Source organism: Prosopis cineraria, unplaced genomic scaffold, assembly GCF_029017545.1.
Source record: "Prosopis cineraria cultivar Desert tree isolate PC_DT_omini unplaced genomic scaffold, ASM2901754v1 PC3, whole genome shotgun sequence".
NCBI classification, from domain to species: Eukaryota; Viridiplantae; Streptophyta; class Magnoliopsida; order Fabales; family Fabaceae; genus Prosopis; species Prosopis cineraria.
In genome coordinates this window covers 40499548-40519860 of record NW_026555334.1, presented here as the reverse complement: position 1 = coordinate 40519860, position 20313 = coordinate 40499548, and the positions used below count along the sequence as shown (strand labels likewise).

The 20313-nt window shown below is 35.9% G+C and overlaps 2 protein-coding genes and 1 pseudogene across 5 annotated transcripts; 2 read left to right on the top strand and 1 right to left on the bottom strand.

Annotated features, from left to right (window-relative positions):
* Positions 1–1039: 1039 nt before the first annotated feature.
* On the top strand, positions 1040–3586 carry LOC129304436 (uncharacterized; annotated as a pseudogene).
* Positions 3587–5223: 1637 nt separating this feature from the next.
* On the bottom strand, positions 5224–6290 carry LOC129307128 (germin-like protein subfamily 3 member 2). The gene has a single exon (XM_054948008.1). The coding sequence runs from the start codon at positions 6154–6156 to the stop codon at positions 5479–5481; it is 678 nt and encodes a 225-aa protein (XP_054803983.1). The 5' UTR covers positions 6157–6290; the 3' UTR covers positions 5224–5478.
* Positions 6291–11953: 5663 nt separating this feature from the next.
* Positions 11954–15913, top strand: LOC129306310 (protein ABSCISIC ACID-INSENSITIVE 5-like). 4 transcript variants are annotated; one of them, XM_054946833.1, is made up of 5 exons: positions 11954–12120; positions 13422–14498; positions 15009–15080; positions 15193–15222; positions 15430–15913. In XM_054946833.1, exons 2-5 carry the CDS (start codon positions 13464–13466, stop codon positions 15523–15525), a joined length of 1233 nt encoding a protein of 410 aa, XP_054802808.1. In that variant the 5' UTR covers positions 11954–12120; positions 13422–13463; the 3' UTR covers positions 15526–15913. The 4 variants fall into 4 exon arrangements, with proteins under 4 accessions (XP_054802808.1, XP_054802807.1, XP_054802809.1 ...); XM_054946832.1 differs by having other exon boundaries at positions 13342–14498; XM_054946834.1 differs by having other exon boundaries at positions 13342–14498; positions 15009–15111.
* The last annotated feature ends 4400 nt before the right edge of the window (positions 15914–20313 follow it).

Here is a 20313-nt window from a genome sequence, read left to right as displayed (position 1 = left end):
GTGTTTCGGCGCATTGACAAACCCGCCGCGGCGTATGGCATAGAAAATCTCACCAAAAATTAAACCCACTTCCATGCCATGGCCTGTTCAAATATTGACCTAGCCCTTTTTTTAACACTGTTTAATGATTCAAAAACTATATTAATCTCTCATAAACCTCATTAATCAATAATTGATTTAAATTGACTAATTTACCCTTGAAAACACTGAAAATTAAAAATTGAAAAACTTAGGATGTTACATAAAATAGGACCGAAACACCCTTATCTTGTGTCCCGTCTTAAAAAAAAATCAAGATCGAACTCTTATTTCATGTTGTGTCTCATCTCGTCAGAAATCAGGATGAGATCGAAACGTCCTGTAGCTTTGATAAATCAAACAATGTAAGAGAAAGACTTGAATAATAACATTCATTAAAATTTTGAATCACATAATTTATTAAATTTGAAATAAAAATAACACAAATACATATATCACAACAATTAATTCTAAGTGATTTTTAGGCTATAAAAGCAATAACAATAGACAAGTCAATCGTAATATCAAATCATTGTTCTTCTTCTTTAATTAAAATATTTTAAGCTAATTACTCTATTTAAAATTAAACAAAAAACATGATATAAACAAAAATTATTAAATAGAATATAAACTGTATTAATATAATTAATACATTAGAAAAAAAAATCACTCTGTACTGTTTATTTTGTGCCATTAAAATTATCAATAAAAAAATTTTTAATTTCAAATAAAAATTATATATATTAAATTTAAAATTGATTTAATTAATATAAATATTATATATAATTAATATATTTAATATATATTTTTAAAATAAAAAAAATAGTACACACACATATACATATATGTATAATATTTGAGAGGAGACTCGCATATGACTGGGCAAAATGGAATTGAATATAAGTTGAACACCCTAGCTTCCTCGCCTCCTCTCAAGTAGAAATTGATGTGAGATTCAGTCGATCTTATTGAGGAATGTTGTATTTGTCTGATAAAAGACAGGTTGGGAGGGGGGCAGAGCATGGCGACCGGAGTTGGCAAGAAAATTTCTGCTGAATCAGCCACAGTTCCCACTAGTAGACCTGGGAAAAGCAGCTCAGTTCGTCCTCTTTCTTGTGCCTGTTTCATCCCCCCCCCCCACCCGGGCCTCCTCGATCCATCTCGCCGAAAGTTTTGTTTGCCATGGTTTAAATTGTAATATTAGACCACCAACACTTCTCACTTCATCTGGCTCCTGTAAAATTCCCTTCCCCCTCTGTTTGTTGAATTTCATGTCTTGGTGTTGCTACGTGCTTCGACCAATAAAATCCAATGTACTAATTTCTAGAACGAAGCACGCATTGAACCTGTGTGCGGCAGAAAGACAAAAATGTATTTGTTGATTTTTTTCAAGAAAGTGTAGTATGAGAAGGAAGTGCTGCGTGAAATGTAGGGAAAGTGACGACGCAGACGAGGCTTAATTATCCCGCCTATTACTTATTAGAAGTGCAAGTTTTATTTTGTTAGCGGTGCAAATATAAAGTTTTGGAATGCACTATACCTGGTCCACTCATCTGCCCTGTTGTCTCTGGTACGGTTATTTTTGATCGCGATGGTTCTTTTCCCTTGTTTGTTTGGTTCTGAGATAGAATTCTTCACTTCTTGTTTTGTTCGTCCCAGTTTCTTAGTTAGAGGGAGATTCACAGCTATTAATGCAATGAATAATTTATTGACCAATTAGCCTTCTAATTTCTCAGGATTGCTTAGGACAACATTTGCAGTATTGTTTGGTGGTTTTCTAGCATGGGCTTTTCTGGCTATCCGACCTCCTCCTCCCAAGATACGTGGCTCTCCAGATGGACCTCCTATATCAGCACCCGGAATCAAACTGAGAGATGGAAGACACCTGGCATACAAAGAGCATGGCGTCCGAAAAGATGAAGTAAAATATAAAATCATCTATGTCCATGGTTTTTATTCTTGCAGGCATGATGCTGTGGTTGCCAAACCCTATTTCCAGTGAGAACTTATGTTAACATATGCATTTTTTTTCCTTGCTTTCACATTTTTCATATTTATGAGCCTTTTACTATTTTAATTTATGGGTGGATTTGTCCAGGAAATTACTGAAAGCTTGGGAGTCTACATTGTGTCTTTTGACAGACCTGGCTATGGAGAAAGTGATCCTGATCCAAATCGAACAGTAAAGAGCCTGGCCTTAGATATTGAAGAGCTTGCTGATCAGCTGCAATTAGGGTCTCGATTCTACGTAATTGGTTTCTCCATGGGTGGACAGGTTATTTGGAGCTGCCTTAAGTATATACGTCAAAGGTAGTAATCTCATTCAGGTCATTTGAAATTCTGTTGACATAAAAAATCACTAAACATGGTTTTCGTATACTTTCTCTGCCTTTTTATTCTATTTTCAAATCCTCGTACATGGTGGTGTGACATAGAGTTGTTAGCTACAATTTGTCTGTTCCTTGCATTGAGGAAAATGTTCAACCCTCACAGGCTAGCTGGTGCGGTACTCTTAGCCCCATCTATCAATTACTGGTGGCCTGGTCTTCCTGCTAACCTAACTAAAGAAGCTTATAGCCGACAAACCCTACAAGACCAATGGACCCTTCGTGTCTCTCATTACTTGCCGTGGCTGACTTACTGGTGGAGCACTCAAAGATTGTTCCCTGCCTCTAGCATAATTGCTGATAGTGCAGATATTCTTTCACGCCAAGACCGCGACCTTATTTCTAGGGGTGCTGATAGAAAGAGTTATGTGGTATGTAACTGTCCTTCAGTTGATTAAAAACATTGTAGTTCTGTTCTGAATGCAATGGAATGAAAGGCATTAGTTGAAATCTTAGAAATCCACTAATAATTTAACATTGTGTTTATGTAATTCAGTTTTTGCACTTTCTCAGCGAAGAGTTTCTCAGGATCAGAGTTGGTAACAACTGTATAAAGTTGGTGTTTCAATATTCGTTTTGGGAGTTTTGTTAAGTAATTGTGGTTCGATAACTGTTACATGCGCTTAATTTTGAACTAACCCTAATCCTTAGAACATCAACTAGTTTTACAATTTTCTTTTCTAATGTGGCTTCCACAGGCACAAATAAGACAGCAAGGAGATTATGAAACCCGTCACCGTGACATCGTAATTGGAATGGGTAAGTGCGAATTTAGTCCTGCAGATCTGGAAAACCCATTTCGAAATAATGAAGGTTCTGCCCATCTGTGGCAAGGAGATGATGATTTGCTAGTGCCTGTTAAACTGCAACGATACATTGCACGAAGACTTTCATGGATTCAATATCATGAGATTCCAGGTGCTGGTCACTTGTTTCCTTTTGCTGATGGTATGAGTGATGCAATTGTCAAGTCGCTTGTTAGTGGGAATATGGCGTCCGTAAAGATTGCTGGTTATCACAAGTCACCTACAATGCATATCTGTGTTAAGGAGCTTTTGAATTGTATCGATCAATTTAATTTGCATGTTCCGGTTAATTGTGTGGTTTTATGTGAATAAACTTGCGAGAACCCAGTTGCTACTTCATGATCAAATTCTAGACTTCTGTTCTCGCATGCCGCTAATTTGAAGTTTGGTTAGAAATGAGTTAGAAGTGACAGTCAAAGAATTTATAATTCGTTAGAAGGAGGGTCATGTGAGACTGAGAGTTACGCTCTCTGCTTGGAAGACTATTTAACACCAGAATGTTTCTTCATATCTGCAGCCAATTAAGCATATGCGTACAAGCAAAGAAACGCAAGGACAAGTGACTAAACGTATATTTTGAATTAAGCGATAATACTGAGATATGATCATTTATAAAGGTTTTAAATTTGTAATTCATGAAGCATGACTCAATCTATATATATATATATATATATCTTTATAATACTATTCGACAATAATTTGGAAGTGAAATTGGGAGACCAAATTATACCTCAAGTGGAAAAGTTTAGATATTTGGGAGCCATTATTCAAAATGATGGCGAAATCAGTAGAGATATTTCACATAGAATTCAAGCTGGGTGGTTTAATTGGAGAAAAGCTAAAGGAGTTATTTGCGACCTTAAGGTGCCTAATAAACTTAAAGGAAAGTTTTATCGCACTGCTATCAGACCGGCAATGTTATATAGTAGGGAATGTTGGGCTATAACGGGACAGCAAGAGCATAAAGTTGGAATAGCAGAGATGAGAATGTTACGATGGATGTGCGGATATACACGTAAAGATAAAATTCGAAATGAGCACGTACGCGAAAAAGTGAGGGTGGCACCTATTGAAGAAAAAATGGTAGAAAATCGGTTGAGATGGTTTGGGCATGTACAAAGAAGACCAAGGGAGGCACCAGTGAGAAGAGTGGAACATATAACTTTGAGTCCGATTAAGAGAGGTAGAGGAAGGCCTAAGAGAACATTCTTGGAAGTTATTGAACGTGATCTCTTAATTAATAATATTTCTAAAAGCTTGATAAATGATAGAGCACAATGGCGTCTTGCAATTCATGTAGCCGACCCCACTTAGTGGGATAAAAGCTTGTTGTTGTTGTTGTTGCATAATTCAAAAATCATGAACAATGTGGCTGGCATTAAACTCCATACAAAAATAGACTCGGTCTAATTTTAATTGATACCTTGAATTTGGAAGTTGCTATACGGCTATACCAAACACTGGCACTTGCTATAACAATATCATATCTTATTTTTATTTTTGTGCCAGACTTTTCGAAAAAGAGAAAATAACAAAGTGTACCAATATATTTTGGTTCTATTCCTAAGGTACTTTTTATAATAATTAAATTACTTTTTTAACTTTATCCTTTTTTAATTAGCATAAAGACATTTAATATAATTATATTATTATTTAAAATTAATAGTATAAATAGAAGTACATCTCATTTTTTTATGATATCAATAAAAAAATTAATTTTTTTAAATTGTGTAAAATAATAAAAAGTGTCTTATATTAAATACTTCAAAGAGCATATAATACGCCAAAGTGGTAGCAGGACATAAATTTATTGTAAACTTGTGAGTTAAAAAACCTCAGCCACTGCTAATAAGAGTGGGCTTCTAAATTCAGCTATTTATGTTGTGCTTTATCGTTTTATGAATGTGAGTTCTTGGGATATGTGTGGATTATCATGTCTTTCACTTTCTTTCTGACTACTCCTCGTCCTCATCATTCCTCCGCACTGTTGAGTTTGGGGTGGCTAAAACGAATGATTAACACCACTTACACATCAATATTTCTTTTTCTTTAACCCTTGTGTGTGGTTTGGGGAAGGGACTATTTGCTGCCTCGCGAAGCATAGATCTAGATATATTACATAACCAAGAAGCACTCCATTCGTCATCTACATTGGGTTCACAAGGGAAGGAAACTAAAAGAAACAGACAGACAAACAAACCATGAAAACTGAACCTCAGCGTATAACTCGAGTAACAGACAACATCATATGCACTACTACTTGTGCTCTACCTTGCCCCTTTGGGATCAAATTTTCTTCTCATGCTGCCAATCTGCTTTGGAGTCAATCCAAAAGCTTTCTGTAAAAGCTTCCCATCAATCCCAGAACCAAATACAGCTGACGGTATCTTCTGCAAGCCAGGGTTTTGACTGTTGAAACTTCCAAATAACGTAGCAGGCTTGTCACCAACATTCATCAGGAAGTGCACCAAACCTCTGGGAAACACTATGACCTCTCCTTGCTCCAATACTCTGTCAAACACTCTGTTGCTGGAATCCACGAAACCTGAATAAACTCTTCCTTCTACAACATAAGCTATCTCGGTGGCTCTCGGATGAAAGTGGGGCGGATTAATGCCTCCCACTTCAATGTCTGCCCTCACGAATGACATTCCCAGAGTGTTGAGCCCGGGGAAGGTAGCAGGACTCGCAGAGACCACTGCTAGGCCAGTGTCCGAGAAGTTCCCGGCAACTTTCATGCCGGAAAAGACAAAGTCATCGGTGGTGACCTCGGAGGAGTTTTTGCAAGGTGGAATTGTGATCATACCATGGACTGTTGATCTGATAAAACCAGCAGATCTTGGGTTGGGTACACAAAAGTCTTGAAGGGGATCAGGATCAGAGGCCAAGATGATAGCCAAGTGAAGGGACAAAATCGCAAACCAGAAGACCTGCTTTGAACCCATTTTATCTGATCTCCCCTGCTCTCCTTAGAGGTTGTTGAAGAACGTAAGAGTCAAGCTGGCTTATATAGAAATGAAATAGATACTTTGCTGAGTAGCTTTACATTTCCAACATGAATACTACGCTCTTGGAATGATTAAGCATTATAAGATGCAAGGCATTGCTTGCGGGATCTAAGGCACCTGTTCTTCAGTTGACTCGTGCGTATAGGCTATGATCCTAATCTGGGTCCCACTAGTCGTGACATTCTTTGCTATAGTATAAGCCCGAGTTTATTTTTAAATTCATCGGCGTTCGGCGGCAGTGATTGAAATCATAAGGTTTTTGCACGCCTTGTAGAAGGCTTAGCTGACAATAACCATGATTCAAATGATTAATTAGGAATCTGTGCGTTGGATTATTGAGCAGAGCACTCTGTCTAATTTTTTGGGAACCATTTATTTCTATTTTCTAACTCTATCCGATGGGCATGGGCTTGTAATTGTATTGAGCTTTGAGCGTGCTTGTGTTGTTCCTTTGAATTTTCTTGCATCCGCTTGATTGTGAGGGCACGCGAGTTCCGGTGGCTACATCGGAATCATGAATTTTAACCCACGCAACGCTGACGCCATTATTCCCTGGCAGGAAATAGGAATGGTGGGATGCCCATTTCCAGATCATGGTGGGATGCACCATGAAGAAGACGTCAAAATTAAAGACATTGCTTTCATGAAGATTGAGGATATATTCAGGGATCAATGTCTTTAATTTAAAATTAACTTTTTACTACTACATTTTTATTTATAAAATAAATTATTATTTTTTATTTTTTTATATAAATAAAATCATATATTTTAATAGGCATTTATTACATATTTTTTAAATCATCCTTTATAATTTATATTAATGAAAAAATAATTAACGCATTCTTATATTGATTAAAATAGGGTATTTTAGTTTAATTTTTTTATTTTTAAATATAACTATTATGGTTAACTAATTTTTTTTAAATTGTATGATACAGTTTTTGTCTCTTATATATAGAAACGAAGGGAGTATCTTAGAATGGCAATAGAGCTGCTGTTGTGGTCCTCCCTTGAAAAATGATGGGTTAGGTTAGCTATTGATGGTTCTGTCAACATCCATGGTGTAGCTACTTGTGATGATCTCATTTGAAACAACCAAGGCAATTGGATTAATGGTTTCTCCAAATACCGTGGATATTATCCAAACACACCAGCTGAGTTTATGGGAATCTTGAAAGGATTACACATTTTTTGGGTCAAAAAGTTTGACAAAATTAATATTTCCTCTAACTCTGTAGAAGCTATTTCATCAATTCGCAATGAGTTCTTTATCTCGTTTATCTTGTTAATTCGAAAAGCAATCACCCACTTTTCAAAAACTATCAACAAAATTATAGACCTTATCATGCAAGGCTGGACAATCATATTTGACCACATCTTCAAGAAAGTAAATAAATGTATGGACTGGTTATCTTATCAAGCCCCTGCTAATAATTTATATGGTCATAGTTTCAATATCCCATCATTTGGTTGTTATAATCTTTTGTGCACTGATAAGACTCATCTCATCAATTAGCACGGTTTAATTGTTACCTTTTAATCCAAAGAAAAAAAATTAGGCCTAGCTAACGTATTTAAAAAATAGACATTATAATAATTTTTGAATTGCATTTGATATAAGGAGCGGGCCATTTTATTCTATGTTCCTTTCTTCATCTTCTTTTCCGCCAATTCGAGCCTCTAGAGTTCTAGTTAAATTTTTATTCATCGTTGACTTACTTTCTTGTTTTATAAAGGAACACGACAAGGTCTGAGATCCTACAACGCAAGGCAGTGAGTAGTGATGCTTCCCAATCATCGTCTATCAAAATCTGCACTTCTTTTATAAATTAGCAATCAAGCTTTGAATCTCTGTTAAAAAATTGTATTTATATTTAGCGTTGATAATATCTTGAATAGGATTGCCTTAAAAAAAATGAAAAAATCACTCTGAGATCCTATAAAAACACTTAAAATACGTTAAGGTCTTATGAATTTAAAAAATCACTGCTGGATCTCAAGGGACTTAAAGATGAATAAGTCTGAAAATAAAATTACTCATTTGCCCTCCAACATTAAAAAGGAGATTTTACTTGTGCCCGCACGTCTTACGAAACCCATGATCAGATATATTGAAGATTGTCGCATATCCATGCTTGTTGATTACAATAGGGTAATTTTTACTTCATCATATCCATGAGTACAGCCCTTGTCTTCATCTAAGCGAGTTGGGAATCTTTCATTTGCAACAACAGCATTTCATTGATAAAAAACAATTTTTTTGGGTAAACGATTGTTGGCTATAAAATTGGGTAAATTATCGATTGATAACAGCATATCCATTGTTGGCCAGGTATACGATTTCTTGTGCGTTAATAATTTCATTATTGTTTAAGAGTAGGATAATGCTTTCTAGGTATACCTGCAATCATTTGGTTTGTAAAGCTAATCCGTGGAATAAGTTGATGCAACATTGATACATTGAAAAATATCTAATATGAATAACTCTACATGTTCTTAATAGTGTTTTCTTGTGTTGTCAATATGCTGTAAATAGTTGTTGATACACTGTATTGTGCAGGTTGACTTGTAAGAATGCAAGTACTGCTGGAAAAAGTGTATTATGTTATGTTTTTTTTCTCATATGAGACATTTTATATATTATTCTCAAGCATCTGATGCAAGCTTATTTTGTTGAAAATCTCTACTATAAAATAATACTGCATCTCGTCAATAGTGGATGAATGTGTTGTTAATATATTATGTGTAGTTTGTTAATACACTGTGTGTGATGTAGGTTGACCTGTAAGATAGCAAATTCTTCTAGAGAACATATATTATATTTTTTCCATATAGGGAGACATTAATGAATAGAAGGTCTTCAGGTAGGTCAAAGAATAAAAGAAGGAAATCTCAACTCTAAAACAAAAAGATTTATCATCGTGAAAGATGTCATAAGACTAGTCATACCTTCAAGACTTACAAGAATCCTAATCCATGTTACAAAATATTAGAGACAAGTGTACTTTTTTGTTTATGTATCTGAAATTTATTTTTTGTTTACTTTTTTTTGTTTATTGCACCTAATATATTAGCATTTGTCAATAGCGAATGCATAACTTAAAAATGAAGTGATACCTTGTAATCAATGACCAATGGTAAGTACTTAATAGGTTCTTGCACCTAGTTGATTTTTGAAGGGAATAACAGCCTCTAGTGCCTCAGCACTTGTCAATGGCAATTTTTTTTGAGCAAATTACTAGCTTATCAATATAGTTATAACCACTTGTCAATTACTAACGGCAAGTAGTCAGCAGGTTCTTAAACCTTGTTAATTTTTTTGTCAATGACAAATTATTACTCTATCAATATAGTTATAACTACTTGTCAATTGCCAACGGCAAGTAGTTAACAAGTTCTTGAACCTTGTTAATTTTTAAAGGGAATAACAGCACCTAGTGTTTCAACACTTGTCAATAATAAATTAATACTTTATTAATATAATTATAACCACTTATCAATTGCTAACGGTAAGTAGTCAATAGGTTCTTACACCTTGTTAATTTTTAATGGGAATAATAGTAGCCTTAGCACTTGTTAATGACGAATTACTACTTTATTAATATAATTATAACCACTTATTAATTTCCAACAGCAAGTAGTCAACATGTTCTTTTAACTGGTTGATTTTTGAAGAGAATAACAGCAACTAGTGCCTTAACACTTGTCAATGGTAAATTAATAGCTTGTCAATATACTAATAACTACTTGTCAATAAAGTGATAAACACTTGTCAACATTCAATATTTACCACATTTACAAACTTGTAATCAGCATTATAATAACATTATCCAAGTTAACTATACGAAATGAGTTAATTATACAAAAAGAGATGATTATTAATAAAATTATATCCTAAAGTTCTATCAAAAATTTTTTTATAGGACATATCAAGTAGTCTATTGAATCCTAACTTCTCCACCCTTTTTTATAATTTCTCATTTTCCTTCACATATTTTGATACTTCAATAAATTGACTAAAAGAGTAGTGCGTATGGAATGAAACAGTATATTTCTTCATTGTTGTCTTTACTTTCTCTTCAATCTTCCTTTATCTGGAAAAAAAAAGAAAAGTTCAGTTAGATATGTTGAAAAGAGATTTTTGCATACTAGTCATTAATACTAAGCTTCAACTTAGAAATTTTTATATTGACATTGTTTATTAACATCTATAAGGAAGAAGAAAACACAAGTCACAGAGAAAAATGATTCACTAGTCAATGGAGCATATTGTTGTTATCAATAGAGTTTATGGTTATAGTTATTAGAGTAATTAGTTGTCATTCATGGAATAAATGGTTCTTGTCAATAGAGTATATGGTTATTGTCAATAAAGAAAACAGTTGTCGTCAATGAAGAAATTTGTAGATATTTCAAATTACAAATTTTTAACTAGAATTAAGAATTCTATCATCAACACACCAACATCTTGACAAGAAAAACCATGATTATACTTGATTACAAAAATCTCATGCATAGCTACACTTTTGTAACAATGAAGAAATATACTTGATTATTTATAAGTCCCCAAAAATGAAAACTGAAGCAAAAAAGAAAACTTTAATAGTAATTTCAAAAAATATTCATTTAACTTTGGTCATTATACAGCTGATCATTATCTCCTTTCTTCTTTTTGTTTACAAACAATTATACCAGTATCCTTAAGCAAGTCAAGAGTGTATTTTCTTTGGGATCTAAGAAATTCGTTTGCTAAGCTAGACTATTGTAGAGATAGTCCGATAATGGTGGTTAAGGCATATCTGAGTTAGTGAAACGGGAGCTCGCTACTTTCTTTGTTTACTCCTAAAGTCTTGGACTCTCCAACAAGAGATGTTATAGTCTTCTTCGACGGAATGTGACTGTGAGAATGATGGTCGACGATGAACTTTGGAAGATGTTAGAATGAGAAACATGGAACTGTTCACTGTGGGTTTTAACTTTTGTGGGTTACTGAGAAATAGAGTGATTTTCAAGTATTTCAAATGCAAAAAAAATAAGTAATTGCGCTTTTAAACTTATTCACCCTCAAATCCCTTGGAATTTAGTAGCGATTTTTTAAACTCATGAAATCTCAGCATATTTTAAATGCTTTTATGGAATCTTAGAGTGATTTTCTCTAAACAAAATCTGTTTATAGCAAACAAAAAATAAATCCTGCTCTTTTCTCATAAGCATTCTTGCTATTTTAAAATGAATAGAGGTTTGGAATCCCCTTTTCTTTTGGGCCGCAAATTCAGTTGTAATTGATGGGCTACAATTCAACATTTATCAAATGATCGTTGGTTTTGAGTAGTCGAAACACTGCTCTGGCGGATGAATGCGTTTGTTTGCGGAGCGTGTTTGCGCATCAATCCACCAGAAAGCGACACGTGGGCAACTCCTTTGACAAGTAGCAAGGTATCATTCATTGCTCACCATAGATCTCACGTCGTTTGTCGTGGGATCTGATGCCCAAATGCTCGCAAAAGGCATTAGGAATAATCAGAATGTAAAAAAGGCAAAGCAAACCCCAACCCCAGCCCAAAAAAAAAAAAAAAAAGATACGTGTTGAGCCCAAACGCACAGAATGCCTTGAAACGACGCTGTGCATGCGACACCTGTTCTCCACGTGTCGAGCGGTCCTCCTCCCAGCCACGCCAACGTTGGCTTTTTGATATTTTGATTTTCTTCATTAGACTCTATGGGTGATGTTAACCTTGTCCTGTGGAGTCTCCTGCCATAGCTATAGGCAGTTGAGTAAGCGTGGCACCGTCTTTTAGTACTACAGCCTCTCTCTCGTCCCACTGCACAATCCTACCTCTCGTTCGTAATGGGTTCATGGTGATGTGCTTATCGTGCCACTAAATATTGATTGCATTCCAAGTAAGTTTTGATCTCTCAATTTATCTGCGTAGCTGTTATCTGAAAGAACCTGTCTGTGAAGTCCTTCTCGCTGCTTGTTTTGTTACCTTCACTTATTTTTCTGGCTGTGGAGGTGGATGAGATCCCACTTTGCTAGGTTCAGAGATCGTGTTCTGGTGTCCTTCATGCATGCCTCGTAAAGTCGATCCGATTTTGTTCATTTGAATATATAAATGTTAGTGCGCTGGCGAGCAGCCTCGGGAACCACTAGTCTAGAGGTGCTTTCTAAACAAGGAAAGATTCCTTTTCTGCCATGCTCTACTCTTCCCAACCAATTTATTCCTATTTAGGAAATGCCTATGGCCTACCTCCGTTTTTGGAGGATAAGATCGCCTTTTATTTTCCTCAACTTTATCATGAACCTTAACCCCGTAAAATTTCTTCGCCGCCCCACCCCCCCGGGGTGTGTATCCTGTATTACCAGTTAAAGTTCATTAATTAACTGGTAATTTAATGGTGGCTTGCATGGAGCTCAGGAGAGCTGCAGCAAACCTCCAGCTGAGCTATGCACTGAAAAATAAAAGTGGCCATTATTACGTTGCTTAGATCATTTCACACAGGCTGCAGTTTTTGCCTTTTTAGTTCTTTCGAGAATCAAAACTAGGTTTTTGTTCAATCTCTCTCCCTGTGTATACTAGACTCTATATAATATGAATATCATTCCACATTAATATCAATATTATCGTCGCAAATTACACGGGTTTCTCATATTATAGGTGTAACGGACTATATATATATATAAATTGATTTTACGATTTCTAAGGTACAGATGGTTACTCCTATATATTTATGCACGATGAAAGCGAAATGGGCAATGGCCCAGCAGGACATATATTGATGCACGCACATCCGAATCCGAATTCACCTTTAATTGAAATTTTATCTGTCTGGTAAACCAGCGTAAAATGACTCCATATTCGCCGTGGCAGTACTCGTTCGCACGAGACACCAGTACATGCATGCTTATGATCATTTTATTTCTCAATCATTTTGTATAATGAAAGTGATGTCAACAAATCTGGTAAAGAATTTATTCCTTATCCATCATATAAGTGGAACTTAATTAAACCCACTCTCCCAAATTTTTAATGTCCATTTATCTAAAATGCACACTATATTCATGCCAAGTCACCGAGATAATTTAGAAAATTTGATAATACTTTGCTGTGGACCTGTGGTCAGGCTTCAGGCTTATTTCCATCGACAAATACCCTAGTGCTGCATCAGGACCTAGTCCGAATTTGACTATTTCAACGTCGCAGAGTTTTGCAGCATAAGAAGAAGAAGAAGAAGGAAAGGAGAAAATGGGGATGGGGGAAGTTGAGACGACGAACTCGCAAGGCGAGGTGGAGTCAAGTCCCAAGAACAACCACTCATTCTCGTCGCTGGGAAGACAATCGTCGATATACTCGCTCACGCTTGACGAGTTCCAGCACACGCTGTGCGAGAGCGGCAAGAATTTCGGGTCCATGAACATGGACGAGTTTCTCAGCAGCATCTGGAACGCCGAAGAGAGCCAAGCCATTAACTCCAACCACAACACTAGCGCCTGCAACAATAACAACACAAGCTTGCCTCTGAATGAAGCATCCGCTGAAAAAGGAGTGATAAGGAAGCAGCTAAGCCTTCCTCGTCAAGGCTCTCTGACGCTGCCGGCGCCGCTCTGTAGGAAGACGGTTGATGAAGTTTGGTCTGAGATACACAGAGCACAGCAGGGTCATCAGGGTAATAGCGGTGGCGATAGTGGCAATGCGCTGAATAACGAATCTGCCCCTCGCCAGCCTACTTTTGGGGAGATGACTCTCGAGGATTTCTTAATCAAAGCAGGGGTGGTTCGGGAATCATGTGCTGCTCCAATGCCCGCCCAAGTTCAAGGTCAAGTCTCGACGCAGCCGTATGGGATGTACCCGAATAACAACTCTACGATGGGACCCTCTTTTGTTAGCAGGACTGTATTGGCGGGCAATGTGGTTCCGCCGTACCAGACGGTGGCCCAGGGAGAGCCTTCTTCTGGGTACGCCGGGAATGGGAAGAGGAATAATGGGTATCCTCCTCCACCGCCGCCGTCGGGGGTTTGCTACGGAGGAAGGGTGCTGAGTGGAGGTGGTGGGTATGGGGCGGCGGCGCCGACTATGGCAATCGGAGCGCCGTTGAGCCCTGTTTCGTCGGATGGGCTGGGAACAAATGAGAACTGCGGGAATCAGTTTGGGGTAGAGATGGGGTTGTTGAGAGGAAGGAAGAGGATCGTCGATGGTCCGGTGGAGAAGGTGGTAGAGAGAAGGCAGAGGAGGATGATCAAGAACAGAGAGTCGGCCGCGAGATCCAGAGCCAGAAAACAGGTACGTGCCTTTGCTTTGTTTCAACAGACGCATTGACTACATGCATTAAGTTTCTTCCCTAGCAGTTTAGATTTTAAAATGACGTGATTGATATTTTGACACATCAAACCTGCATTTATGAGCGAACAAAAATTTTGTTGTTGTAAACTTGTCTGGTTTTATTAGCCGTTGTCTGTGCTGCATAGAATTACGACTGGACGGAACAATGAGAAGGGAGAGTGCATGGTTTAAAAATTAGGACTCTTTAAAAAGGTCTTCTAAAGCAACTCTGGCTAGGGTCGTACTAATTGTCATAACGCATAATGCTAAAGCAAAGGCAATGCGAAGACTCTTTCAAGTTTCAATAGCTTTCTAGTTACCTGTCTATAGTCTATACTCAGCATAGATGCCATTTTCTGCGAAGTTCCACGTGAATGCAGTCCAAGACGTGGCTACACTAGAGACTATGCAGATTTTCTTCTTGTTTTTTGGGGTTTTAGTAACCTTAATTGTCTTCTTCTGGCTTGGCAGGCATATACAGTTGAATTAGAAGCAGAACTGAACCAATTAAGAGAGGAGAACGCCAATCTGAAACTGGCTCTGGTACTAGCATCATGAGCTATACATCAAGAACGTGAATATTCTTACTTTCCCTCACTTACATTTTAGCAATTTTAAACACTGATCAGAATCATGCTTTAATTTTACTCTTCAGGCCGAGCTTGAGAGGAGAAGAAAGCAACAGGTATCGTCATGCATATATTAATGAATAATGATTCAAAGTAATGTTTACAATTCTTGCATAGACAATGAGCACATTAATGTTAACAAGTATCAACATAATATATGTGCAACTTAATCATTTTTTTCGTGTCCCATGGGGATTTGTAGTGAAATTGTAGAAAATCTCTCTTTGATATGTTTTGCTTCAACTCCTACATTCTTGCTGCAGGGTCTTGAGGAAGCGAACATGAGAGTTCCTACCAAAGCTCAGAAGGCAAGAGAGAAATTGAGGTCCTTGATAAGGGCTGTGAGCTGTCCTTTGTGAAGAGCAACATACATCGAGTATAGTAAACAGTGACCTTGATCGGCAGATTTCATATTTAGTATTTAGAGTTATAACTTGGTGTAACCAAACGAAGAAAACTTCGTGAAGCAAATATAACGGGAAGAAGAAAAAAATAGAGAAAACTCATAGTGAAACCAGAACCGGGTAGAGAGAGAGAGAGAGATACGAAGGGAATCTTGAGATCGAGCCACAAATTATGGAAATGCTCAAGATATAGCTGTCTGTATTATTAATAGCATTCTTAAACTTACCTTTGTGTCAGTAGGCAATGCGTAGCTAACTGTACAAGATATGCTAATCTCTACCTGAACTACTTATGTTGCTGATGGTGTTCGAAAACTTGGGTTAAATTGCTTGCGTTTCTTTCCTTGTTTGTTTCTTTTGGCCCCAACCTGAATTATTATATGGTTGTCTTACATATTCCACTGGGCCGGCAAAAGTTGCCCGCTAGTTGTACATAGTTGTGCCAATCCGTGGATCACAAAGTGATCAAAAGAGACAGCACTCCTATTTGATATTTCTGCTAAATTCTGATGAAAACAAAGGAGACCGTTTACTCGCTGCAACAGACGTGGGAGGGCCAAATACAGCATTAATACGACCAGGGAGTGGTTCTTTCACCTCCGAGATGCATTCACTGCTTAAGTTCATCAATGATTAAAGGACTAATGATGACGAAAGTTGAACTTCCACAATTGAAATTGGAATGTGAACCGTGCTCGGCATCGTTTGTCATAGAAACATTAATGACAATTATAGATTTTGAATTATTAAAATTTCAATAATAAACCATGGTCATTAATGTGCAATCATGACAACTTCGTAAGAGTGTTGAAGATGTAATTGCTGATGGAAACTCGTCTTTCATTTCACCTGAATGCTTCAAGTAAATTGTTGAAGGAATCAGGAAGAGGCAGGAGATAATAATATAAAAACAATTCTTTCGGTAAGATTTGTGTTTCTTTTACACTTGCATTATTATTTTACTGGTGAACTTTTTGGATGAAATAGCCATGCATGCTGGATCTTTCACAACGCTCTCTTTCTTTCAAATGTCAAATTATAGCCGTCATTTAAGCCAAAAAGAGGAGGAGAGAGGCGGGGGGGAATGTTTGTTAAGTTGAATCAAAAAGATCTCAGAGAACCAAAATTCAGCACAAGAAAGAAGGGAGGAAAAGATATATTATCTGATTCTCTAATGTTCTAAGGGAGGAGATATGGCAATATAAAAAAACTGTCTTGGTGAGATTTGCCTTTGTTTTATATTGTGCTTCTTCTATTTTTGCATTATTATTTCACCAGCTAAATATTTGGGTGAGATAGCCATGCAACCGAAATCTTTCTTTCAATTGTAAAATTATAGCCATCATTTAAGTCAAAAAGAGGAGAGGGGGGGGAAGAATATGTGTTCAGTTGAATGAGAAAATCTGAGAGAACCAAAATTCTGCACAAGAAAGAAGGGGGGATCGGAGATATGCTATCTGACTCTCTGATGTTCTAAATTTGTAATACAGATCCTACCTTTGAGTGCTCAATTGCTGCAATCGGATAGCTTTGATCGTTTAATACTGATAATTACTTTTCTCATCTGTGGGTGCGTTTAGACTCTGGATTCTGTGCTGCAGTCGTATTTGTTTTGATGATCTTAAACTTGTGTAACTTAAATTTGATGATAATACTATATGCAGGAACTAGAGGTTTAGATAAACCAACTTCAACACATGCGAATAAACACACATGATATTTGCTTTATTCTAATTCAAACATTTACCGTTGTAGGTAAAGATTTTAAGCCCCGTGATCGCACGGACCAGTTTTCATTGTGGAGATAAAGTATACAAGATTGAATGTGCGGCAAATATGAATCTACATTCTGGAAGGTTTTTGTCTACACAACATTTGGGGTCTTGGTCTTTGGTCAACGATTTGAATCATGGATTAGAACTTTACTTCTCAATTGTAAGCAAATATTGCTTATTTTGGAGCCAATTTTAAAATCTCTTGACAGAACGGAGGATCGGGTCAAAGCTTGATGGAGTTGACAAAAATCTGTGCATTTGAAGGCAAAGCTAACTTCTCTTGGGATCGTCAATCTGCTCTAGCAAAATTCAGACTTGCTGGGTGAAAGGTGATTAATTATATTGCTTGAAGAAAGGACAGGCTTGAACTCCAAAGACGCCTCACTTTGATTGGACTGGGTAATTCACTTTGACTTTGTCTCTGCTTTCTACTCGATCTCAAGTTTAAATCTTCTGTTCCTTTCTCTTGGCTGTAATTTTCTTTTATCATACCTGCAATACCTAATGAAAAGATTATTTCTCATTGGTTCTTAAAATGGGTAGAACAAATAATATTATTTGCAATAAAAAAGTAAATGAAGTAGGAGTTTTCTCATTATTGTGCTTCAACATAGACACATGGAAAACTGGATGCATGTTGCTTTGTTGCTAAATTAGTTTTACTTGTTTGATTATATAATTTACCATATTATGGTTGATGAACCTAGCAAAACATGGCTTTTCACCTCGCCTTGCGTAAAACGTAGGTAGCACTACAATGGGAATCAAAAGATCTTATAATAGTGAGCACTGGCAATTTAAGATTGACTTAATTCAAGTAATTGGATTTGATATCTGACTTACATTATTGCTATATAAATAGTCGTACAATCGGAACTACCATATACTAGAGTTGAATGGGAAACTAATATTTTTGTCATCTTTGTAGAACTTGCAATGAAGCTTTTGCAGCAAGGGGCATGATGACTGTAACAATTAAGAACTTACCTGCTTACTTGTTCAGTCGGGGCATGGGAAAATTGGTACTCGCTCTTTGTTAATCCTTATCATGGATGCACTTTAATGATTTGAATTCTTTTGAACTAGAAGTTCGAGGGATGAAATTATTTTTTTTTTTGAATAAAAGAGGGATGAAATTCATTTGTTCAAGAAATATTGTGATATTTCTTGAATATGAAGAACATGAACTGTGGAGCTGGCCAATTGTATTTGACTAATGTAAAATAAGTTAACTGATTTTTCCCCCCTTAACTTTTTTACTTGGTCATCCACCCACCTTCAAGTGGGCCTTTTGCCCCAAATATGAAAAGGATATGATCGCATTGATGGCTTATTACCAACACGTTGTTTATGTTTCAGTTTTAAAGGAAGTTTCCAATTTAAGTTATGCATGGACATGGAGTAGCTTTATTGCACGTTTAGTTTTTTTTTTCCTTTTAAAATTTCAAAAAAGTGCAATTGAGCAACCTTATTTCAAAGAGAAAAAGCACCTTTTAGTTTTAATTTATACTATTTTCTCATTTTGTTTTGAGGATATATTGTTCTCCTCCAACAACTTAGGTGCACTCCATCTTTCCCTTCTCTAAGAAAATTTATTTTTCTAAATGTAAAGAGTCATATTTCAAATGAACAGAAGCTACATTTTGGATGAGAAGGAGCCAAGAAATTTCAAGGTGGTTTGGCATGCCAAGCATGTACAATTTATCTTATATGTGAAAGGTTGTGCATGATGTGATGGCTTCATTGTCCTGTAGAAAATTTTTGTTATTGGCAATTTTCATTCGTAATTCACTGGCAAATCCCTACTTAATAAAATATTGCTTCTCAGATCAGGCAAAGTAGGAAAGTTATGTGCTGAAATGTTGCCAAAGATCCTTGCTTCACTTCAAATTTTTTGGGAAACTTATAAATTCAATTTTATGATAGATGGTGTTTATGTGATTGTATCTGCGCGTGCTGACATTTTGTTTTCAGTTTCTTGTAAACATGGTCATGTGTCATTAGTTATAGGCAATGAACTTTTATTTCTCAAGAGTGTTACTCTCACTGCTTATACAAGAATGAATTTAAATCCATAGTTATCTATCTCTTTTGTGCTGAATCTCACCGGCGTTATTCTTGGGGTTTTTGCTCTAGAGGGTCGACATTTTGGGAATAGTGAGATGATAATTAATTCTGAAAAAGTAATCCAAGACTTGAAGGCTCTGAAGACAAAGCTCTCCAAGTAGTTTTACTGTTATCATTTGTCATTTTATAAGATAAAAATATCACTTTTATTTTGTAAAGATTAAAGATGAAAAATAATAAACACAACATATATATGTGTGTATTAGAAATAAATCATTTTTTGTGACTTCAAATGCATTTACATTAGATGACTTATTGGATGTATTCATATTATCAGTTGTTTAAAATGATTATATTTGTGACTTCAAATGAATAGTTTAAAGATTATTTATTGTTGTGTTTTTAAAATATACTCCTTCTAGTCTTATTTATGGGGTATATAGAGAGGGTTTTTTTTTGTCCTATTTAAAAGTTATATCATTAAATTTTCATAATAAATTATTCCATTTACACTTCATTAAATGTTGAAAAGAGAAAATATATTGTTAAAGTATGAATATTTAATAAGAGCAAAGTTGGAAACTTCTTGAATGTTTAGACATAGTTAATGTGTTTTGACTTTTTTTTATATCAGTAAAATATGTTAAAAATAATTTATAAATAAGATCAGAATAATATCTCTTGAAAAAAAAATCTAAAATTATAACCAATTTAATGCAAAGATTAAAGAAGCTCCATATATGTCTCTTAAAATTTATTATTCATGACACCTTTGGTCTTGTAGAGAAGTGATTAAAAAGATTCTACAACATTTCCTGACGTTGTAGTACTTAGTTTAATTTGAGTAAACAAATGAATGACAGGTAAAATTAATTAATAACATTATGTCTAGTTTTTTTTT